Raw genomic sequence first — 25812 nt, forward strand, 5'->3', positions numbered from 1 at the left:
ATTACCATAGTATCAAACTTGCAGTCTTCAGTGTATTTCTCCTCACAACATCCCTATGAGATAGCCCTTCCCTTTTACTCCCATTTGGAAATTGGGAACTGAGCACAGAGACACTGACTGCCCAAAGTCACACACAAGATCTGTGGGGGAACAGGAAATTGAACCCTGGTTTCCTAAACCCCAGACTAGCACCCTAACCACTGGACCATCCTGCCTCTTTCTCCTCCTTTAGTCTGAGTGTCACTTCCATCCCCACCTAATCTGATGAATATCTGTGTATATGTTACAAATGTGTGCGATTGTCTATATATTTTTATTACCCCGCTACTATCTGTCCTCGAGCCTAAGTTTCTCAAGGCTTTTGCCAAGATACTTCTGTGCAATATTTTGAAGGTAGAAGCAGATTTTGCATAACAGTCTGTGAAACAATTTTGGCACTTTGAAATTTGGCACAAGTGAAATTTCAAAGAGTCAAAAAACATTAATTGGCTCAGTTTTCCCTAGCCTATTTTCCAACACAACCAAGGTACAGATAAATTTAAGAGAAGCTGACATTAAAGACAATTTCATTTAAAAAAATTCTATTCACCTCAGGTTCTGTCAAATCATTATTATTTTTTAATACAAAACTGTTTGACAATGTCCCTTTTAAATCTGGGATTTGTTGGGAGCTTTATATTCTCATCATTATGTAATTCTATTTCCAATTTGAATCTCCTCTGGATGATTCTGCTGGAGAACCAGCAGGCAGCAGCCAAGTTCTTTTATCTAAATTGACAATGGTGAGCTCAACAGTATCTGAGATCTCTACCCCTGGATAAGAATGCACCAGAATAGTCAAATAAGTATTTATAAAAATAATGACTATCCTAAATGTACACACAAATATTGCACAGCACAAGGGAGCACAAGAACAGAATGGACTAGAGCGAGTTAAAACCTCTTAGTTACATATTAAACTGAAAATAGTAAGTCTTATATGTTATTGCAGTTCACAATCATCCCCAGATGATTTTCTTCCAGACCCTATAATCAAACACAGAGATTTCTTAAATAATAAAGAAAGAAGGAAAGGGAAGAGAAGTTGTACTTGTTGAGGGTTATAGCCTTAGTATGCTGATCCTGGAATGCCCCCCAAAAAGGTTTACTATTCTACTAAAATATTTTGCAAATTGGGGTATCAGCAGGTCATACTTCGAGAAAAGGCAACACAGAACCAGCCTTGAAGATACTACACTGTAATTCCTTAGAGGACTGCTTCCATGGGCAAGTATAGCATTAGCAATTAAAAACTCAAATGTTTGCCAAATTACATCACATAGTTACCATAGTTATTTTCTATGAGAGTAAGACTGAAATAGGACAACTTGAGTTGACATTTGGGAAATGATGACTTTTACAATGCTTAGGACTTTAATTCCAAAAAAGATGTCAAAACATGCAAGTGTTCAAATGCTAACAATGCGATTTATGCTTCCAAGACAAAGATGAGTGTTTCAGTGATAATTTGCTTCCTTTTCTATTGCACATCTTCCTTAAACACGGGCCAAAATCTGTTTAGACTTGTTCAAATGAAGCATTTGACATATGAGAAATGAGAGAGAGCGCACACAAGACACACACACATCCTGTCGATGGTTACTATATAAAACCTAAAATGGATAGAAAGATAAGGCTCATGGGAATATTCATGCTCATTGTCCCAGGTAAAATTACCACTACATGGACCTATCAGGCAAACTCTTATTCACATGAGTAAGAATTATTCATGCAAGTCGTCACAAGAGGAGCTCCACAGAATTCAGTGTGCCATATTGTCCTCTTCCACATTAAAACCCCAGAGAATGGGTTTCTATGGGAAGAAAACTGCAAAGAATCATTTGTTGAGATTCCTCAACATCGCCTTGTCAGGAGAGTGGTTTGTCCTGCAGCCAAATGGCCACATCTCCAAATTTGGCAGATCCCAGGGATCTGTGGGATACCTAGATCATCTGGGGTGAGGGCCTGTGCCTCTGCACCAGCTTTTTCCCCACAGCAGGGTTTCTTGGTATTGGGGCTCCAACAGAGTGGCACTAACAGATACTCTCTCCTGGCCACAACTGCCTCCAAGATGCATCTGATGTGTGACTGCTAGCAGCAGATATCTCCAATGGCTGGCGAAGGGACACTAGATGGGGAGAGCTCCGAGTTACTACAGAGGATTCTTTCCAGGGTGTCTGGCTTGTGGATCTTGCCCACATGCTCTAACTGATCACCATATTTGGAGTTGGGAAGAAATTTTTCCCTGATTCAGATTGTCAGAGACCTTGGGGGCTTTTTCACCTTCCTCTGCAGCATGGGGCACAGGTCACTTGTAGGTTTAAATTAGTGTAAATGGTGGATTCTCTGTAACTTGAAGCCTTTAAGTCATGATTTGAGGACTTCAGTAACTCAGCCAGAGATTATGAGTCTATTACAGGAGTGGGTAGGTAAAGTTCTGTGGCCTGCAATGTGCAGGAGGTCAGACTAGATGATCACGATGATCCCTTCTGGCCTTAAAATCTATAAGGACTTAAACTGCTCTTTTTTTCTTTTTTTTTTTAAATCCAACAGATGAATTGCAAATCTTAATATGTATTGTGGATTTTAGCCTTCATTAGCTAAAGAAAACAAATTAAAGTGAGATTAAACATTAATGACCTAGAGAGAAGCCAAAAAGAGGACATAAATATGCATCATCGTAAAAAAATTAGTAATAGTAAGGGACTTTGAACTTGGACATAAAATGAGAAATAGAAAACATCAAGCAGGTTAAATAAAGAGTCAAGGGCAAATGGAAAAAAAGATAAGTGGCATAAAACAGAGAAAGGAAAAAAAGCACTTAAGAATATAGGCATAAAATGTAAACAAGTAGATCATTACACCATTTAATAAACTATACAGAATTTCTTTGCACTGAATGGAGTTTTGAAATATTCACCTATAGTTCCAATATATGCTTAAACTGCACTTTAAATGACTAACTCTTATAAATGTATTCACAAAGGAATACATTTGTTATAACATTCTCTAGACACACAAACAAATGATTTTAGTTTATTGGTGCTAAGTATTTTAAAATATCATTTCCACACCTGTTTAACATCTTATAACCCATTTTAAAAATAAATTTCTACCCATGACTTATTCATTATTATTCAAGAATTTGGAACTACTGAAAAATTGCTGGAGGAAGGAGGGTGTTGGGTTAAGGCACAAGAGTGAAGTTCAGAAGATCTGGGCTGTACTCCTCACACTGCTATAGGCTTACTGGGTGATCTTGGGCAAGTCATTTATTGCCTGTTTGTCTCCGTTACCTTTCTGTGAAATGGAAATAAACTATTACCTCACAGACATTTAGAAAGGTTAATTCATTAATTTCTGTAAAGCAATGAGCTCCCCAGATGGAAGCAGCTACAAGTGCAAATATGATTGCCATTTCATCCACACATTTTCACACCAAATTCTATACACACTTCTTTAGTAGAAGCCAAGTTCTTGAAATAACCAACTCCTAGATTGCTATGTAGCCTGTTCAGAGACTGCTACTGTCTTGAAATACCAAACACCTAGACTGCAGTGTAAAAGGTGTATACATGTATGTACAAGGTTTACATAGTAGTCTATATGTTGACTATTTCAAGGCAGGAGCAGTCTATGAACACGCTACATCAGCACATATTGCACCATGTTCTACTATTTTTCTGAAATGGGTCTATTATGTGGTTAATATGAAACTCACTGTTTTCATATGGAGGACTGACCAGGCTTCTGCCCTTGAAGCATTTTATTCTCCCCTTCTCCCTTACACATTCTTAATGGAACATGCAATTATGCTAAGATGACTAAGGTTACTAGTTCATCACAGAGGTCACGGATTCCGTGATTTTACGAGACCTTCGTGACTTCAGTCCCAGATGGCAGGGCTCTTGGTTGTCAGCCCCAGGCGGCGGGGCTTCTGGCTTTTATAATGCATTGTCTATTGCCTGCATCCTGTCCATGACTTTCAATAAAAATGCCCATGACAAAAAACTAAGGCTGAAAGATGACCATCTCATCACTTTCACCCCATCTGTGCTGCGCTTCATTTTCATAGGGTAGTGCATAATTGCCACACCACAATGGAAAACCTGGTACTCAACCATCTTGTTTACTGTGTCTATGTCTTGAAGGACAAGGGTTTCAAAAGCATCTATCTGTAACAATAGGGCATAGATGAACAAGCATCAGATTAAAAGTGTCTGCATTCAAAAACTGAAATGTTTCAAATTCTCAATTTGGCATGAATTTAAGAGAGACGGGCTGGATTTCACTGCCCACTTTCCTTGGTTGAACAATCCATTTTCAAAGAATACTTAAAGTAAGAATTCACTCCGTTGCAGTAGTGGCATCATTACATTATTTCAGTCTCACATATCTGTTCTCTTCATACACTCTCTATACAATTGTTCTTTTGCCTCTTAAAATACTGGTTGATGAGTTCTTTTCCAAACCCAAATTGTACAGCTCTGGCTTCACTGATATGACTAAGACACTGTTCTCCAAAAGTATTGTCGAAAGTATTGTTAAAAGTATCCATAGACTAATCGTCTTTTCTATTGTAAATATTGTAAAATATTTGGATGCTGTAAGCACAATTATTTGTTGCTTAAAAATAGTTAGAGGTCCAAAATTAGCCCTCTGTTATTTATCAGTCTGAAACAACACTGCCCCTTACAGATCTGATCTAATTTAGACCTAAATTCTGAATAGTTCTTATGAATCCTTCCTATTACAGATCAAATGAGTACTATCTTTAAGGGATAAAAAGATTTTTTATTGTTTGCTAATTTCCTGGGTTTATTATGTTTTGAAATTTAATAAAGCAGTGGAGCAAAGAGTAACTTTTTAACACCTTCTACGAGGTACAAACAGAAGAGGAGTCAAGTCCACTGACTGGGAACTTAAGACCTCATTCCTATGGGAAACTGAATTCAAAGACTGTTTTTTCACAAACCTGGCCATCTGTTTATATGCTTCTTCAGCCACAGCAAAAATGTGTGGATCCATATCCCCCATATTCTGACCACTGTATGCATTGATGATATCTTCGCCATAGATAGGCAGTTGCTCATAAGGATTTATGGCTACTAAGACGATACCTACAAAGAAAATGGAACAAAATCTATTATTAATGGCTGATTTAAAAAAGTTAAGTGTCAAAAGCCAGGTGTATGCTGTTCTAATCTTTCTGAAATGTTTAGCTTGGAGGAGATTAAAGATCTGATCCGAAGCCCATTGAAGTAAGTGGAAAGACAATAGTTTGATGGGCTTTGGATTAGGTTCTAAATTTGAATCCTGAAAGTTTGAACACAGTTCACTTTCTTCTTGTAAGCAAACCACCAGGGAAGACTTTTACCCTGACCCCATTTTTAAGACTGAAATATTGCTTGGGTTTCAAGTAAGTCAGCCCAACACTGACTGATGATGAATAGCCAGCTTTCCTCAGTGACAAGATCAGTGAGGACTGCACTTCCCATCTTTTATTATAAATTATTTGCTCAGTTATAATTGTTGGGATGCAACAGAAAGGCTCTGGAATGAAATAGTGCCCACTTCTCCCATAAGGGCTTAATGATGTCAGACATGTCATCAATCTGCATCTGATATTATGACATCACATGCCAATATTAGAAATTTTCAGCATAAAAGAATTAGCATTAAAATTTTAGTTTAAAAATTTCTTACAAACAATGGCCTGATTTTGAATAGTGACCTCCAAGAAGTGCTCAGAAATAAAATAAATGTAGGTGTATTGCATAGAGCTGGCCCACCTAGGCTCCCAATTGAACTTGGTAATCAGACAGACATCTAAAAGTGCTATAACACACTCCCACAATTATTTCAGACCACGCCGAAAGCCAAGCCAATATTTTTAATTTACTACATCTCCCGTTTCCAGTTCTTCCTTCCCTTTCCTATCTCTCCACCCGCAGAGCCTTCCTTCCACTTCAATCTACACTGGTATTTATACCACACTCTTCACCCCAACACTGAGTGCCTTTTCCACCTCATGCTCTCCTTTAATATATTTCTTCTATCTCCCGTACTGCCTCCCAAGCCAGTGCCTGTGACATCCCATTTCACATGCTCCCAATGTAGAAGGTGAGGAGGGAGTGAGGTGCACCTCCTTTGTCTCTCTCCCCGGAGTAAGATCCAGAAAGTTCCAGGTCACACATTCTTCTTTCATGAGGAATGAAGGTTTTCTGCTAGGGTTTGTCCACCCACAGAGGTGGTTTGAGGAAAGGCCTTGTAGCTTTCCCTCCTGCAGCACTGTCGCTGTGCAGGGTGCACTTACTTGCTCCACTCCTAGGCAAAGGGCTAATCACTTCAACTGGAGATCTGGTGGCATCACACAAGCTACCCTCTCTCATGACACTAGGTCAGGTAGAGAAGCAGTTGCCATGTGGGCAGAAAGAAGTTATCTTAATTGTGACCATTTTAAAATTAAACCATTACTTTGTAAAGTGTAATTCTAATACCTCAGAGTGGCAGTGTGGATTAGACTAGCTTAGTTTAATAAGCTCTCCAGCCATCATTCTATGCAAGACAAGTTGGATGGACATGTTTCCCTCACTCCCCCATCACAGGAATTTCTATAGCACTGAGTGTCATATCTACATTTACTCAGAACCAACCCTCACTTTTGCTATGAATGTTACTGCACTAAAAGTCTGTAATTCAGGGAAAGAAACAAGACACTGTGCAGGCCCAAACATTATGATTGAGACATGAAGTAGGTGGAACATTTTTCATGGAAAAGCAAAGAAAAGGCATCTGAAATCTGGACATGTTGCTTAGAATATCATCCCAGTTTTTACAAATGATTACATCCTGTCATGTATTTACAGATCAAGCAAACAGCAAAATAAAAAAACAAACAAGCTTTCTAATGAGCAAATACCTTTCGGAAAAGCATTGGAAGGATTCTCAATCTGCTCTTTCAGATATATTACATGTCATACATCAAGACATACCTATCTAACTTGTGATACAAAGACCTTAGTGTTTTTCCATCACCCATGAGTTCACTGGGATGGTCAAGGACTTGAACTTAAAGTCTCTACTGTTTATTTAAGAAAAAAAAAAAAGATGCCAAATCCTAATGCTTTAATGAAGAGACAGGATTGAACACACCACACACACACACCCCTCCACACACCAGCAAGTTAAGGGAATTTTTTTAGGTGCCGATTTTACAAACCCTACTAATATGAAAATATGAGCAGCTAATTAAAAGTTAAAGTTACAGGAAAATAATTGAATTGTACTCTAGTCCCCATCACAGATATATTCACAGGCTATTCATACTCCTTGCACTTATTAAGCAATAATCAATACAATAATCCTTACACTGCCTCAAGTGTAAAGACTCTAAGCCTAAAAATTGACCCAAGCCTACATTATCACACTATAGAAACGTTTGGGGAAACAGTCACTCCCTTCACTAGCAATGCTTTGTCACTAGATTTCCCCAACTAAATGAGCAATTGGATTATTTGCTCATTTCAGAGATCTATTAATCAAATCAATTTACGCACCTGCTACGAAATACATAATGCACTGGACTTCATATGAATTGTCTAAGTTAATGGTCATGGTTTGAAATGACTAATGATTCTCACTTTCTTATGATTACAGATCTAGCAACAAACAGGAATAGCTTTTAGCAACTTGGACTATACTAGATGCCTTCCTTCCCTAGTTTCAGACATCTGTTAGACATCTTAGAGAGGAGTTTGCCTTCAACACTGATAAACATACAGTAAAAAAAATCCCTGAAAACCACTCAGGCTCGAGGAGACAATCAACGAGATGCTGAAGATTTTATGCATCTTCAAAACCAATCTTCCTTCGGGTTATATTGGCAAAAATAATCATCTAAAACTAAAACGGCAGCCACATGTACAGACTTTAATATATTAAATTATTTTACTTCACATAGATTCATAAAACAAACAATACCCGTCATGGCAAAGAGAATTGAATAAAGAATTATATACACTTTCTATAGAATTTTTAATCCAACGTATAAAATACCATCATGGGGTGTGATATATCAAGGGCAGAGGGTGGCAGGAGAGTACATGAAGGGAGGTATATCAGCCCCAGGATGATCAGGGATTTATTCCCTGCAGCCTAACCGGAGCCATGAGGGGGCTCCATAAAAGGGCTTCGCCTCAAACACACAGGGCACAAGCTGGAGGAAGCAGGGGTGCTGTGCTGTGCGGAAGTGAAGTGAAGTGAAGTGGAGTGGAGTGGAGCGAAGTAGCAGACCGGAGTAGCGAAGTGTGGGAGAGCGGAGGAGCCCCAAAAGGAGCCCAGCAAGGGGCAAGAAGGACATAGGGCCTGAGAGGCCAGAAGGACTGAGGGGGGAAAGTAGCCCAGGGGAAGAGGCTGCAGCTCCAAAAATACAGAGCCAGCAGTCTACAACTGCTACTTATAGGGCCCCTGGGCTGGGACCCAGAGGAGTGGGTGGGCCTGGGTCCCTACCCCCCTCTCCAGGGAGGACGGGGTGACAGACAACTCCCTGGCCCACTACCAGGAGAAAAGCACGAGACCCACTAGGAGAAGCTGGCCATTTGCCACAGGGGATATAATTCACTAATACATTTTACAGGTTTCAAGAATAATTTCTATGGAACATTTTTGGTTTCACTCTGTCACACATCCACAGGATCAGTGCTACTCTTCCACCTTGGATCAGTCTCTTGGGCGAACCCCTTTGATGTGTCAGACCCCTAAACGGTGTCTAGTCAGCTTCTTTGTCAGCTTTCCTTTCTAATCAGCTTCCTTGCGGAGAGGCAGGGAAATCCATGAGACATTGGAGCTTGCATTGTCTCTCTGGCCCCCTTGTTGATCTGGGTGTGTTTCAACCGGTTCCTAGATGACTCTTCATTCCATCCAGACAGGGAGGTGATATGCATACCTACCTCTCTTAGTCTGCCCTGACAGCAAACTTAATCCTTTTTTCCCCACTGGGTAGCAATGCAAAATATAGGGGAAACTGAGACACACATATGGCTCATAAAAATATTACAGAAAATTACCATTTTGTCTCACACTCCATCTTAATTACATTGGATTTTTCATAAGAAATACCATGACCCTTGCATGAGTAGATTTATGTAACATTTCATTTTTTTATTATAATAAATGTGCACCCCTCAGTTGCTATTATGATTCTTCCTGTACACATGCAGACTAAGAAGCTCCAATTCTTCCATCTTGAGAGCTATCATTGCTCTACAAATGGCTAGATATTTATCTAAATCTAGGCTTATTGTACTGCATAAGGGGCAGTATTTTATACATCAGTTACATAAGCTGCAGGGTTTGCTAAATTTTAAATACAGCTACCAGAAGGTTCTCAAAGTAACAGAAATGCACTTTTTCCCTTTTAACATTCACAAATCTTTGTTCAGAGTTGAACAGATTTGAAGAAATACTGAAGAACAAAGCTGAACAACAAATTGACCTTTAGATCTCAAGTTAATTACTGCCATAAAATTAACAAGCCTTCTTTAATTTAAAATGACTTAAGATGACATCAAAGTGAAATTTAAACCTGTTTAGTTTGCATTTGATTTACCTTTATATCATTCTAGGGCATACAGTAGGTGATTAAAGAGTCAAATTTTCAAAGGCCAACATGCAAAATGTAAATTCACCAGTTATGTTTTTGGGGCCTGGTCTACATACCAGGATAGCTACCTTGGTCAGGGGTCTGAAAAAAAACTATATTCCCTAGTGACATAGCTATGCTGACAAAAAACCTAGTGTTGATGCAGCTATGCTGACAGAAGAGGTGGTTCAGGAAGGCTGTTTTCCTACACCAGCAGAAACACTCCTTCCGTTGATGTACACGTATCTATACTATGGGCTATGTCAACATAGCTCTGCTGACACAAGCTCTGTAATGTAGACATAACCCAAAATTCTCATGTTTGAACATACGTATCAATTAACTGCATATGGTTTGCCCATGCAGAGTTCTGTAGGGGCATACCTATTTTACTTGGCTTCCCTGTGACTGACTTGGTGCTGTTCTATAACAACTTATAAACATTATATGTTTTGTTTGTCTGACTTATAAAGATGGTAATGTATGAATACAAGGGATGAATTCAAGCAAGGTCTGGTTTCATCAAGCAGGAAAGAGGACAACAGCTTCAGATAGCCATCTATTTAGTCACATTTGAGGGACAATACTAGACCCATTTACTTTGATGTACTACCTTTGACCTCCTATCAAGTTCAGCAGACCAGTTTGTCAACCACAGATCCCAGTTCATGAACACAGGAGAACTGGGAACCAGAAACAAAGGGCTTCTGAAGGGATAAAAATAACATTCTCAAGAGAGAGAGTGAGTGCTTGTTGAGAGTTATTGATGAGAAGTGGTTCTCACAGACTACAGAGGTCATGGGTAGGGAGTGAAGATAGACCTGCTGAAGGCATGGCAAGCCTCTAGGAATATGTTTACACTGTAATTAAAAACCCGTGGCTGGCCCATGCCAGCTACTCAGGCTGACGCTAAGGGGCTGTTTAATTGTGGCGTGGATGTTCGGGTGCAGTTCTAGAACCCGGGCTCCAGCCTGAGCCCTAACATCCACATCACAGTTAAACAGCTCCATAACTCAAGTCAGCTGGCACAGGCCAGCAGTGGGCATTTAACTGCAGTGTAGACATACCTAAGCAACATATTTGTATAGGCCTTCTGGTTTAATATCCTTGATTTTCTCTCATGTTATGCTTGCTCCTACTGCAACAAACAAACAATACTTTGTTTGGAGAAAGCTGTTTGGTCATCTGTATTAACCACTAGTCTCAAGTTCTCAAAGATTTGCAGGTGACAAATCCCATAAAGTTGGCTGACTAATCACAGCTGAAAAATAGGGTCCCAGGGCCCAGTCTAAAAGTGGGATGTTTGCAGGATTCCACCCCAGAAAAGGTAAGGAAGGGCACAAGGCCAAACATCTGAGGGGTGCACTCAAAGACCAGAGAGGGGTCATAGGTGCTAGCCCTGTAACTGTGCTATTCCCCATTTGTGAAAAAAAGTAGGAAATATACTACTATTTTCCTAAGAATTTCACCAAGCAAACATTTAGCCTTCCCCCTTTTATTTTTGCTACTATAAACTTATGTCGCCCAGGGGTGTGGAAAATCCAGTTATACAGACATAACTCCTGGTGCAGATAGTGCTATGTCACCAGGAGGGTTTCTCCCATCAACATAACTGAGGTAGAGTACCTATGCCAATGGGAGAAGCTCTACTGTTGACATAAGCAGCATCTTAACTAAGTGCTGTAGCTGCGCCACTGCAGCACAGTAAGAGCAGACAAGTCCTAAAACACAATGTGCACACCCACAATCCCCATAATGTAGAATATTTCATGGTGATGCAGTAAAGGAGAAACAGTGACTCGATAGCAGCTCGGACCGTAGCTCTCGGGGTCCTGTAATGTCAGAACTTACATGTCAAACCTTATTTGTTTGCACTTTGATCACTTGGAAACCCAACAATTTCTAAAGACCCTGAATCAACATGCTTCTAATAAATCTAACATGCAAATCGCACAATCGCCATCAGCTTATCCTTTTTTAGAAGGCTGAAAGGCTTCTTCAAATAGCAAAATTGCCTTTTAGGAAATCATTTTATGCCCTTTAATGGCTTGCCAAATTTAGAAATGTGTCAAGTGTCTTCCAGACATTAAGGAAAATTAGCAGAGGCCTGGTGCACAGTCAATTGAAGTAGCACTGGGAAAAACTTAAAAGCAGCATGATTGCCAAATATAAAAAACAAAACTGACATAAAAATAAATTCCCTTTTAAAGCTTCTAAAATGGTACTAAACACTAAACAACCCAATCACAAAACAGTCAGCAAGCTGAGGTTAGTCCTGCTTTGAGCAGGGGGTTGGACTAGATGACCTCCTGAGGTCCCTTCCAACTCTAATATTCTATGATTCTATGACTCGAGAATGTAAAGCCTAATCCCGAGAACACTTACTAGCAGGCATAGTCTCACTGAAATCAGTCGTGCTGTATCTGCTGATAAGTGTTTGAAAGATCAAGCCATTAGGCTTTATCTACAATAAACTGTTTAAAAAAAAAAATCTCCATTGCTATCCTTGGGTGTGGTTTCATCAGTGGTAGCAAGTTAGTGTAGACAGGGCACCAGCGTATTAATGCCTGTACTCTGCATCACTAAAATCCTGGCTGCCAGTCTACATTAGTCCTACCACACCTGATCTCATGGCTGAAGCTACAGCAGTGACAGACACAGTGAGAAATTGACATTAGAAATTGAAATCAAAATTCAAAGTGTGGACATTCTGCAGCAAGAGAGGGAAAGAGCACGATTTGCTCATGTCAGTCAAAGACTCCCTTGCGCTGTGACAAGATTCCCTCAATGACCGGCCAGACTAATTTATACTAAAGCAGTGCAAAGTGCAACCCAATGACAAAATCTAATTGCAAGCAGCAGGCTCAATTCAAGATGGTTAGCTATGCTCTGGGAATTCTGCATATAATGAATTGGGGCTATCCTTTGAAAAATGGACTGTAACTAGCCTAAATTAAAAAATGAAATAAGTTTAAATTATTAAACTTTAAAAAGTCCATTAAAAAATTAAAGGGAGATGGTCAGGGTAAAAATCCTGGTATAAATTCACAACTGGTGTTAGTTGACCTAACTCCGCTGCCTACAATGGAGCCAGATTGATTTACACCAGAGGAAAATCTGACATATATATATATATATATATATATTTTTTTTTTGGGGGGGGGGGGGGGGAGGGCAGTGAGGAGAGTGAGGAATCCCTTACCTGTACTACTAACAGCAACTATTAACAGGAATTTTCATAATCTGGTTAATGTCCCACATTAAAAAGACTTTGGAAATGTGAAAGGTTAAGATTTTATAAAGCTACATTTACATTTTTCAGTGCTCTCCTGCAGCTAATACATGTACCTGGGTAAGCATGTGGAAGGGGCACAATGTTCAGTGAAGAATCCCAATGACCTCAAGGTAAGCCATTTTAAACAGAGCCCTTTGGGAAGTTAGAAGGACATAAAAATGAAGCAGATTTACTCTGAATCTTCAAACTTGCAAGTCTAGTTGATTTGGGCCTACCTGATGCAGGTAATAATGTCTTGTATCTATACAGAGCCTTTCCTACTAAAGCATCCCTCAGTGCTTCATAATTAATGAAAAGGCAGGACTTGATTTGAATTCAGAGACTTATAAATAACCAACCTTCTTTTTCCCTACCCATGGCACTTCCAGTGGATTCTTTTGGCCCTTGCAATAGCGTAAAGGAAACTGGTTATGTACTTACCACAATAGGTATAAATGAGTTTTGAGTCTATAAAGCGAACTTTGAGGTTGTGTAGAACAGCAGGTTCATGAAGATAACTGAGTGCTGTGAGATCATTTTCACCAACAAGTATGTCAGGGTTTCGTAAAGGGGGCAGTTCCTTGGTCTTGGGATCAAGGCAATATTCTAAATCCTGAAAATTAAACAAACACATATCACATGAAAAGCAGTATTTTAAAATTTTCCATCGTTGGCTTATCCCGCCACTTGGCCTCACCACCATTTTCTTTTCACGATCATTCTCTGAATGAGTGTAATTTTGTATTGTGCTATTTACTGCTTTCTGGTTGTAACACTTCCTCCAGTAACTTAACTGAAAATATCCACCTAGCATTTCTTACACAGAGCAGGACCTTAAAGGTTAATTATTTTTTTAATAAAATCCTTTGTCTTGTTGCTAATAACACTTTAGATTTAACTAAAACTATATTCATTTTTAAAATCTAACTTAGTTTTTAATCATTTACGCTGTTTATTTTTTTCCCTTTCAGGCAAAATGGACAAAGAAAATAGTTTTTCACTTCAGTCAATTTGACTATCTTGTCATGCAGTAATACAATGCAAGAATGCTGGGACAGCAATGCTAAGAGGAATATTTAAATCCATTTTTTAAAAAATATTTACAAATACAGGGTTCTCTATACATAAAGAGAGACACAAACTAACTCTAACAGTATACTAACCTACCTGAAAAAGATATCTTCTTTCCCCGATGCAATTTGATTTGATTTACATATGCAACCCCATTATGCAAGTGTGACATACAAGTGAGCAGAAAGAACATGTGGACATTTCTGGGTCCTTCTAGCTGGGGAAGGTTGTTTTCAAGTTTTCATCTATATTGTTATATAAAAGTCTTGAAGGATCATATGACATTTGGTAAAAACATCCTCTTCAGATACAATTCTACTTGTGTAATCTCTTAATTTTATTTAACTACTGTAGGCATCTGCATGTAAGCAAGATCTATGTTGCTTAATGGAAGAAAGTAGGGAAGACAAATTAAAACAAACACTTGATCAGTTTCAGTACAGTAGAACCTTGGAGTCAGTATAGCTTGGGAATGGAGATTGTTCCTAACTCTGAACAAAACGTTATGGTTGTTCTTTCAAAAGTTTACAACTGAACACTGGCTTAATACAGCTTTGAAACTTTACTATGTAAAAGAAAAATGCTGCTTTGAACCATCTTAATTTAAATGAAACAAGCACAGAAACAGTTTTCATACCTTCCCAAATCTTTTTCTCTCTCTCTCTTTTTTTTTAAGTAGTTTACATTTAACACAGTTCGGTACAGTATTTGTTGTTTGTTTGTTTGTTTTTCTGTCTCTTCTGATGCCTGATCGTGTACTTCCAGTTCCAAATGAGGTATGTGTTGACCAGTCAGTTCATAACTCTGGTGTTTGTAACTCTGAGGTTCTACTGTAGATGTTCAGTTTTCAAGAGCAGATCTTACTATTGGTGTATTGGCCACTGTATCTTAGATGAAACATCCCTCTTCAATACATTTAAATTTCTTTAACAAAAATTATCTGATGCTTAATAGAAAGATAAGAGCTTCTAGACATCACCATTTCGATATACAGAATATGTTTGCTTTTCAAATTACTCTACTCACTATTTTAATTTAGATATGTGGTTTTGGGTTTTTTTAAAATTAATCTGCTCCTATTTATTCCTGACCAAAAAATCACAATGCTCTTCTTGTGATAGCAGCTACACAGCAGCTAACTGGGATGTCAAACAAGATTATGACTTCAGTTACAGAATTAGCAGACACAATAAAATATGAGGAGAGGCTAGGAAAGACAGAGTATAAGAAAATCAGATGAGAATGAATTGTATATAATTCTTCTCATGTACAAGGGCTAACCCTCAAAAACAATGGGCACAAATAACTGCACATATGTCAATATGGCCACATTTTGAAAAGTTGGCCTTTCATACCAGTATACAACAACCTGATATCAAGGACTATATGCCTAACGACAACATGTAACCTTACCTTGCCCTCTTCGAGTCGAAGCTGGAGGACTTTATCTCCTTGTTTATAATCTTTGAGAAGTTCTGCTGACTTCCAGACTTCCTCTGGATCAGGGATCCAAACCCTGGCATACTGCAATACAAAATCAACAAGCAAAAGATCAGTGACTTCTAATGATTTATAGTGAAATTAACACACAGCACCAAAAGTTTTATTCCTATATATTTGGACAACATCCGACCCTTCAAGTAATGGCTATCACCTTAAATTAAAATGTTTAGAACAGCCATTATATTCATGATAATCTACTGAGAAAGACATACATACAAACTAAATTTTATTTCCCATTCACAAAGGATGTCAAAGCATTAATTTCCAATAAAAATAACTTTAACAAGATTCTGAAAGTCTAGGCAAAAAAAATGTGTGTTTTTTAACAACCAAGAATTTATTTTCTAATAGATTTAATTCAAACAATTTGTGACTTAGATCAGGGGTGTCAAACTCATTTGCTATTGAGAGCCAGATTTGAATCAAATGTACTTCAAGTGGGCCATACATACCATAAATCGAAATACTAGGCACAACCACTTTTATGTAGTATTTTATTTTACTTGCTAGATATCAGTGATATAAAAACTGCAGTAAATTCACTTCTACAACTACTATTTTACGATTAAAAGTACCGAACAATGATTAAGAATTATAGTGCTGCACGATGCCCCAAGACCACACTGTCCCTCTCCCGCCTTTTGGAGTGCTGTGTCTCGTGCACACAGCGCTCCACGCGCTGCCGCCAGAGTACACAGATCTTGTGGCAGCGCGTGACGACGCACGACATCTCGCAGCGTTGAACCCCGAGATCTCGCAGCGTTGTACCCCCTGGTGGCAGCGTGCTGCCTTGAGATCTCACGGCGTCGTACACTCTGGTGGCAGCACGCAATGCTGCCAGAGAGTACAACGCTGCGAGATGTCACGTCAGCGCATGCTGTCGCCAGGGGCTGGACCAAAAAGGTTGGTGGGCCGGATATGGCCCGTGGGCCGGATGTTTGACAACCCTGACTTAGACAATTCCAAAAAGTATGCAAGTAGGAATAAGACTAGAATACAGCCAAGTTTTACTATTTGTAAAACACCCATCTGTATCACTGTGGTAAATTCTGGCTGAGTTACATGAGCTACAGCTTTAAAAGTCACTACCCATTTTTCTTTGTTGTTACTGCATTTGTCAGCTAATTTAAAACAGGTTATCTCCAAAGAATTAAAAGAATGCTCCCCCAAAACTGGTAAAAAGCAGTTTTCACACAGTACAAAAGAAAAATCTAGAATTCCAACTAATGACTACATTAATCTAAACAAGATTTTAATTTATGTTAATATTCTGTCTTTCAGACTTTAAAAATATTGCACGTGTCCCAAACTTGACAGTTTACCTCCTCCTGCCATAGAAGGGATCAATATAGGATGAGGTAAGCCCCTCCTAATGGGGTGAGCCACACAATAATGACCCCCTTCAAGTCGGATAAGTGAGGGGACAATTCCAACCATAGTATTTAATTAGTGTCACTAAAAGTGTGAATAAGAAGCTGCAACTTTTTCAACAAATAATTAAGCCACAGACTAATAATGTTCTGGTTCATCCACTTCTAACTGACAATTAATTGCACCAGTAACTCAGGTTTTATACTTAGCTTTGAGTCATGCAAGCTTGCTCACCAGATCAAACCATTACAGTTTCTTAGCTCCAATATTGCACACCATGAAATGACTCAGATGATGACCAAAAAAAAACCTATAATGCACCTTATTCAGTGGTGTACTTGACAGAAAAAACCTTCCTAGCAGGAAGTTCGGTTTCCCTTATTATCTTTTTCATAGACTTTAAAGCCAGAAGGCACCGTTATGATCATCTAAGTCTGGCCTCCAGCATGACACAAGACAAATAATTTCACTCAGTTATTTCTGCATCAAGCCCATACTTTGCAGTTGAGCTATCGCGTATGTTTAGAAACACATCCAATCATGATTTTAAAACTTCAAGGGATGGAGAATCAGCCACATCCCTTGGTAAACTGTTCTAATAAGACATTATTGGTCAGCATGATAGACAGTGATTTGATTCTTTGTTCCTAGATGTATGACCTTGTATTCAGCTTGTATTAAAATGCATGTTGTTTAAATGAGTCTAGCTTACAAGCAATCTAGATCACTTTATAGCACTGAACTTGTTCTTATAATCAATACTCCACCAATTTTTGTGTCATCTGCAAATTTTCAACAGCAATTATGATTTTTTCCCCCAAACGTTGATAAAGATATTGAATAGAACTGGTCCAAGAACTGTCCCTGCTGGACCCCAAGAAAACCCCCCACTGGATGATGACTCCCCATTTTATAAAATTAGTTTGAGATCAATTGCTAGCCAGTTATTAGTCCATTTAATACGTACTGTAAGGATTTTGTATTCTGCTCTTCTACTGTACATACAGAACATACTAGCACGCCTTCATCACTCAGTTACATTTATAATCCCCCTCCCCATATCATCTGCTTAGATCAGCTGTGAACATGTGCCATTCCCAAACAATACAGCAACAATTACACACAATGGTATATGTTTCTCAGCCACACTGATACACTGTTGTAAACAGACACACCATTCAAATGGAGGCTGACAACTCTAAAATGCACTGAGAAACATGCACAGTTATTGAAGAAAAACAAACAAGAACTATTTGCTTTTTGTGACTTGACCTATGTGTAACCTGTACTTCCTGTCCAGACATAAACTTCTTAACTTTATGCTTTCACATTGAAAAATAGCAGTCAGTATCTGAAAATACAGTGTCTTCCATGAGTCTCAGGTACAGCCTTACCTATACCAGATGTCATCTGACTGGCCTTAGAAAACTGCAGTTTAATCCGGGAATGTACTAAAGCAGCCAGTTTGGTCAAGACAGACTGTGCAACTCTCAGCTTTGCCATTTTAATATTTGCTTCATTAACAGAAACATTAAACTTTTTTTTTTTTTTTTTTGGTAACTGAGAAATATCCAAGCCTTTCCTCAAACCAACAACCTGCCATCTAATCCTAGGGTTAAATCAATCTCTTTGCAGTCAGTTTACAAAAAGCCACTAAAATTTACAGAATACAATCGGCGTTCCAGTACTGCACATTTAGGCCCCAATCTTACAAATACATAGGTTGAACTCAAAGTTGGACAATTCATTTGCATGTGAGCAATGTAAAAGTGTTTGCAGGGTTGGAGAGTTAGTATTTTTTTAAATTAATGGCTGTTTTAAAATATCCAATACATTCACTGCATATAGCTTTTCCATTATTAAACTACCTACAACATTCATTAACCAAACAAATCCAGAAAGAATTGTTCTAATCAGTGGGGTTGGAGTGGGGGGTGTCATGCTAATAAGCTTTTAAACCTATGAAATAATTGCAGGTCTTTACACAAATTATGTATATTGAATCAATCAAGTCACCTTTTTGAATTTTTGAATTTCTCTGTAGACCCCAAGAATGAAGAGTTGCAAACAAACAGCACTCTACAAAACAAACCTCAGTTTGCTAGGAAAGGAAGGATGAGCTTGTGGTTCAGGCACAGAACTGGGAGTCAGGAGTCTCCTTCCACACAGGAGACTTGGCTCTCTATGCCCAGCTCTGCCACAGTCTTCCTGTATGGCCTTGGGCAACTTATTTAACAGGCAATAAAAAAATACCAAGAGAGAAACCTGTTGGTTCCACTTCTGTGAATGGGATTTAGTCACAGACTCCCATAAATGTTCTGAATTGATGAAGCAGCAGGTAACCAATACCAGAAACTGTTCCTTAAAACACACTAGGCTGAGTATAGGCACTAAAGGATTGACATACAATAATAATGAATTTGGGGAAAATATTTCCCTCTGCATTGCCAACTCCAAATATTCAAAACCCATGAGTCAGTGCCCCCCTGCATCATTGTATTGGCTTCAAAACAGAAATTTTTAAAATAATTGGAGGGGGGGGGTGACTTCTGGTTTTTTAATTTCTCTGGGGTCATATTTTCAAGCTTTTCTCCACAACCATGAAAGTTAGAAAATTACTTTTTTTTTAAGCTGAGATTCACACATCACTCCAGAATGAGGAGCTTAAAAAACACCTCAACAAATATCGCAAGACTCAGGATAAAAGACACAAGAATTCACAAAATTGTTTTCCAGATATTGAAAAATGTGCATGTGACATGACATGTTACAAACAAAACCCATCCTGTTCAGCTTAAACCATCTTCATCTATTGTTCAATTGCTGTTCCAGGATACTTCTGTTATTATTTGTACTACTGCAGCACCTAGGAACCCCAGTCATGGACCAGGACCCCACTGTGTAGCTCATCTTCTCTCAAATGGCTGGTTGTGACAGGCAATAGTCACTCTCAACTGTCCTGAAACATACTCAACCTGATTCAAAACACATTCAGAGCCAGCTCAAACCATACACAGAAACGTCAGGTTGTCAGGCTGCTGAGATGGATTTTACTTTTTTTGTTATTTTGTTTTTGTTGAGCTTCTTCTAAAGCAATAGGCATATAATCTAGTTAGCTGTGTGCTCGTGCGTGCATTTTGAAATCGTATGGGTTACTTATCTCTCAACAGATAAACTACGCAGAATTTAGAATCCGCTTCTGCATTTGTTCACCAAGTTAAACTGTGAGCTTTTTTTCTGTCCCCTTATCCTTTAAGAAAATTAAATTAAAAGCAAAGTGCAGAACATGCAGAAAAGCAACAAAGAGGAAATGGTGAATTAGAGGCTTAAATGAGCACAGATCTAGGAAGCAACAGCAACACATGGGGCCACAGGTGGCCGTGAGAGCTTACTACCACATGGGAATACTTTTAATGCCCAGATATTAAAAATTAACAATCCAAGTAAAAACTTTTCTACAAGAAGTTACTACATGGGCTTTGAATTTAATTGCCTCTACTTAATATTCTAAACTCCAATTTGCTTTGTTTTATATGGCTCTCACAGTTATGATTCAGAAATAAAAGAGGAGGCTATTCGAAGGGAGGAGTAAGTGTTTTCAGAAATTTGGGCATGGCGTACTGTTTGCTTCTTTGCTCTGGCTTGTTAGTGTGTATCCTAACACATCACATTATTTAGCCACAACAGCATTTTATCTATACCAGGAGAGTGAGCCCTGATCTACACTACAAACTTACATGGGTGTAAGTGCTACAGTAATACAAATAACCAACAACAACAATGGGTGAGAACAGCTTATTGCGGGAGGAAACAAGTCATGACATGAGGACTCTGTGGCCTATGCAGGATCAATTTTGGATTCCTGGAACTTCCATGGCCACACGTGAAATGAAACATACAAAAAACTAAAAACATAAAATGCAAGTTCCATCCCGGTAAGCAGGAGAATTTTCCAATTCCAGAGGTAAAATGACGTTAGCACACTATATGACAACTGAGTCGAGTGTTAGATCAAGTTAGGGTTTTCCACATCGCTGAGTGACGCAGTTATATCAACCAAACTCCCGGTGTAGACAGAGCTGTGTCATCAGAGGGTTTCTCCTATCGACATAGCTACCACCTCTCGGGGAGGTGGAGTACCTATGCTGATGGAAGAAGCTCTCCTGTCGGCACAGGTAGCATCTTCACTAAACGCTACAGCAGCGCCGCTGCACGAATGCAACCGCGCTGCTGCAGCACCCTAAGTGTAGACAAGCCCTAAGGCTCATATATATGGGATTAGCCAGACAACTCTGCTAATAGGAACCTTGCTGCCAGTGTTTACATACTCTGTTTCTCTAATGAAACTGAATGATGGATAAACTGCTTGGTAAATGAGGGCCTAATCCTGCCGTATTGAAGTCACTTGTAAAATTCCACTGACTTCAATGGCAGCAGCAGGTTTGGGACATTAAGTCAATATAGTGTGTGTGTGTGTGTGTGTGTGTGTGTGTGTGTGTGTGTGTGTGTGTGTGTGTGTGTGTGTGTGTGTGTGTGTGTGGTGGGGGGGGGGGGGGGGGGGGATTGCACCAAAAATGTCCAGAAAATTTGCCCGTTTGCTAGTTTAACAAATAGCCCAACAACATACATCTCCTTTTTGTCCTCTCCTAATTACTTTGATAGGTGCAGTTTTTTCCACCCTGCAATAAACACGCCAACATAAGAACCTCCAACAGACTAATCACTATGTTTCTGGAAAATGTTTAATTATTTTTAGATGATACTATGGATCCCAAGCAGACAAAAGGCACCTAGCTCCCAACAGGGGGATGGCTTAAAACACAACCTTTCCTTGGAATCTGCTATTGGCTAGTTTAGATGGTTCCCTGGCTAGCATGATAGCCTTTGTGGATCCCATTCGTAGATGCCCATGCATTGTATAGGGAGCGTAGGCACCTAACACAGGGTTTGTGGATTCCACTGGATGACAAGGCACTAAAAGTTAGGTGTTGCTCAGCTTTGCAATGCCTAAGTCTCTTTGTGGATTTGGGCGATGGGTCATCACTTTTGTTTTTCCTCAAACTCACTTGTCTCCCATATTCTTGCAGTCCTATCCTTTTAAAGGAAGGAGCAAAGGTTTCAGCATTTAACCCAAACCTTCGCTTATAGCCAAAATGGGACTTCTGCTATTACATCTTCCCCTCTCCCTCAAACGTATTCTAACTGTGCTGTGTGGGTATTCCATTAACCAGCCTCATTTAAACCTAACAGAGCTAATGGATTTGAAGGTGATTTAAGATCTCTAACACAGAGATCCAGGTAAAAAATCTTTCAAGAAGAGAGCTAGAATAATTGGAAAGATTCAAAATAAAATGATGCACAGGACAAAAATCATGATGATTGGAAATTACCTGAAGCTTCACAAAGTTTTTCACTTCCCCAAATCTAGCACTGGTCACTAGAAATGCACTCTTGCTGAAAATTACAAGGGTTTGGGTCAATATTTTTGCCCTTGTGATATTCTGGACTATTAAAGCTCTCCCAGTCCCTCCAACCAACATTCCCAAAAAGCTTGCTCCAGACATCATTCTTATTAATCGTATTTATTATGGTAGTGCCCAATGGCCAACCAAGATTGAAGCTCCCCTGTGCACTGTTCAACAGAGTAGTAGATGGTATCTATCCCAAAGAGTTTAAAATCTAATGCAAGCAATCTATGCCAACTAAATAAAAGGACAAAAATCATGAAACAAAGAGCCAAACATCTACTCTCACTCTGCCAGTTGCAGAACCAAAACACATAATATTCCCATGCTCGGTCTTTGTAAGCCTCCACTGGATCACAACGCCAGAAATCAGAACCTCCTTTGAAAGAGATTTTCATTTTCCCTAGACTCATACATTTGATTGCAACATTATGTATCTCAACTCCATGAAAGGAGATGGTCTGGTCACAACTATAAAAGAATGGAGACAAATGAATTGCTGGGAAATTAAATATTCATAACAAGTTAACCTTTAACAGGATGGCAGTGTGATCTTTGTTACATTCTTTAAAATAGCAAGGCAGAAACAACAGTAAAATGGAACTAGAATGTAGAGGAAAATCCCTAGGCTACTGACAGTGCAGTGGATCAGCTGGGAATTTACCTCAGAGACCAGGGTTTGGGGACTAGCTGGATTACATATGTCTTGCTGTTTCCCCCCAGTAAAATGCCCAGAGGAACAGCAGTTAAACTTCATTGATATCTTAGGAAAAAATAATGAAGTTCAAACAAGTGGAACTGAATTGTCTTTCACTGGCCTGCCTGCTATCTCAGCTTCTAAAGGGCTAATAACAAATCATCATCTCGTAATACTTGGAACGTTTTAAACCATAAGATATGCAAAGCAACACTACTAGACTGTACACTGAAGGAAATACATCTACCACTCAGATACATGTTAAACAAACACAGTGACATAACAACAGAGATATAGATTCAGAATCAAATTAATAGCATGCAATAGCAAAATTCTTCTCTCCTCCCACTTTGTTAAAACAAGGAATTCACTGTAAAACTACATATATACACATCATTCCAATCTCATTCAAATGGACGAGCCTGCAGCAATGTTTCAAATCAAAATCCTGAAGGAATTGGTAGGGGGGAAAATGTATGAATCATGTCACAGAATCTTTTTGGGCCTGGCTTTGGTGTACGATCAATATAATGCACATCATGCTTTTCACACTGTCCAACTGTATTTTCTATTGTTCAAATATTTAAATAAGCCAAAGTCTTGTGAAAACGTATGCAGTCACATCAGCTATTGTGAAAATATATTATTCAGAGCTGGAGGTGAAAAATTTGAAGAAAGCATTCCCTCACATTTCAATCGCTTACTTACTGGTTGAACCACTCCTGAAATAGCTGTGTCTGACCGATCAGAAAAGTGTCGAATATACAAAGACAAAAGATTTCTCTGGTAACTGGATACTGAAAACCAATTAGGTCATTTGGTCATTTTTCTGTACTTGTTTCAAATGGTTAAGTTGAGCTGATTTACAATATTATAAAGGTGTTCACAGCTACAATAACTACTGCATCTTTTAACATACACAAGCACACACTGACTTTCAGTGGAAATTAAGTGCCTGTTATTTATGCCTTTGAAAATCTCCCCCTCCATTGGGTGCAGCGACATTTTGCCTCGCCAAAGGCTATGTTGGCAACTTGCCAAAAGAGTGAAGGCTGCTCCGCACACTTGGCATACAATAGAGCAGATTTCACCCACTCTTTTTTTATAATTGAGAGGCATGATCCCTGAATCAATCCATAGTGCTGCATGCTAAGAAAAGTGGTTTCCACAGGTCACAGGTGTGTATTAAAAACGAGGTCTGATTTAGTTCCAAGAGGTTCTCTGGGCACCCCCTCCGCATTAGGCTGAAGAAGTGCCATTTTAAAAGTTATCCTAGTCAGGGGATATTGAGCATTTTAAATGAGCTTTCCAGTGCTATCTTCCTAGTCTATCCTACAGCTAGTATAATGCCCATATAGGACACTCTCTATCACCTGGTGAAAGGCAAACAGCACTTGAATAAATATTTAATTTGGGAAAGGGAGTGGTTTACTATACTAACATGCTCACATTCCAAAGTCAGATGATGGAATTCTCAGTCAACATACAACTGATCTCCAAGCTACCATGTGACAATTTTTTTTATTCAACTTAAATAAATATATGAAGCCTATTAACTTTTCTTCAGTATTTATCTCCTGTAGGAATGCATTTTCTGTATTAAAAACACATTCCAGTTAGATGCAGCAGAAAAAAGTAGCATACATTTCTAAGAAAAAGACATATCAGTAGTAGGTTTAAAACAGACAGTCCTTATGGTACACTGCATCATAGCAGTCTTCTTTGATCTACAGCCCAATGTGGTTTAACTAGGTTAAAAACTGGAAGAATTAAACTGACATTTCCAGACTGTTAGAATCTGTCTTTGGAGATCTGTTGGAATAGCATGTGTTTATGGAGGGAAATCATCAATTTATTTTAAACGCTATTTTGATATTGTTCGGTAGTGTGTAGGCCTACAACAACGGAGCTAGTGGTGGACACATGGGGAAACTTTATAAAAACATTAATAAAAATGTTTTCAATTTGTTTTTAGAAGTTTGAGGATAGCTGTTTTTGGTGTTTGGATTTAAATATTTAATCATTTAAAAATTCATACATACATAAGAGACACACTATCTAGGGGAGAACAGCAGAGCCGTCCTTCACTGAAGAAAGCATTTATAACATTACTTAGCAAGAAAAGTGCTACAGGCTTGCTTCCCTCTAGGCTACCCAGAGAAGAGTTTTCTGATGCAGATAAGGTGCTGTATTAACTGTGTTACAGTCTGCATTCCATGTTAAATGAAAGGCTCAGAACTCTCTGTAACAGGCTTCTGATGCTGAGAGACAGCCTCTAAGTACACAATTCTGAGCCAATATGAAACTGGCATCTTTAGCCTATTAAAAAAAAACCCTGTACATTTTTCTACTGTCTGACTACAAGGGGAAAGAGAAAGCAGAACATAAATCACTATGGAAACGGGGTTGTCCATGCCAGCTGAGTCTTCCGTATGAGATGACCTCAAGGATATTGAAGTCTTGCGAAGAGAATAACGCTGTAGCTTTCTAATCTATGGTTTGATCATCAGTGTTTATACTGAAAGTCTTGCCACAGAAAAAAGGTAAAACGAAGCAGAAGCAGGGAGAGGAGAAAAAGAGAGAAAGAGAGATGTCTCTATTTATAAATATCAAATAATTTCACAATATTTTGGTTGTCAAATTAGCAGAACAGCTTAGCTAATTGATTTCCAGGGCATTCTTTACAGTACACAGCACTGTTTTATATTAAACCCTCACTGCCATCCTGGATTTTGATAGGGTCCAATCC

General features: G+C 38.9%; 1 protein-coding gene across 6 annotated transcripts in view; it reads right to left on the reverse strand.

Moving 5' to 3' along the window:
- Positions 1–15548, reverse strand: part of MYO5A (myosin VA) — a 98107-nt gene extending 82559 nt beyond the window's left edge. For 5 of the 6 annotated variants that reach the window (XM_067555856.1, XM_067555852.1, XM_067555854.1 and 2 more), the window contains exons 1-3: positions 15441–15548; positions 13398–13569; positions 5015–5159 (exon numbers count right to left, since the gene is read on the reverse strand). In XM_067555856.1, coding sequence (XP_067411957.1) covers positions 5015–5076 — 62 coding nt within the window. In that variant the 5' untranslated portion in view covers positions 5077–5159; positions 13398–13569; positions 15441–15548. Of the gene's footprint in view, positions 1–5014; positions 5160–13397; positions 13570–15440 lie in introns of those variants that run through there. The other variant, XR_010921319.1, reaches the window with a different exon arrangement.
- Positions 15549–25812: the final 10264 nt, after the last annotated feature.

Source organism: Emydura macquarii, unplaced genomic scaffold (assembly GCF_026122565.2).
Source record: "Emydura macquarii macquarii isolate MOO-44397 ecotype Brisbane River unplaced genomic scaffold, CSIRO-AGI_Emac_v2 contig_1644, whole genome shotgun sequence".
Lineage (NCBI taxonomy): Eukaryota > Metazoa > Chordata > Testudines > Chelidae > Emydura > Emydura macquarii.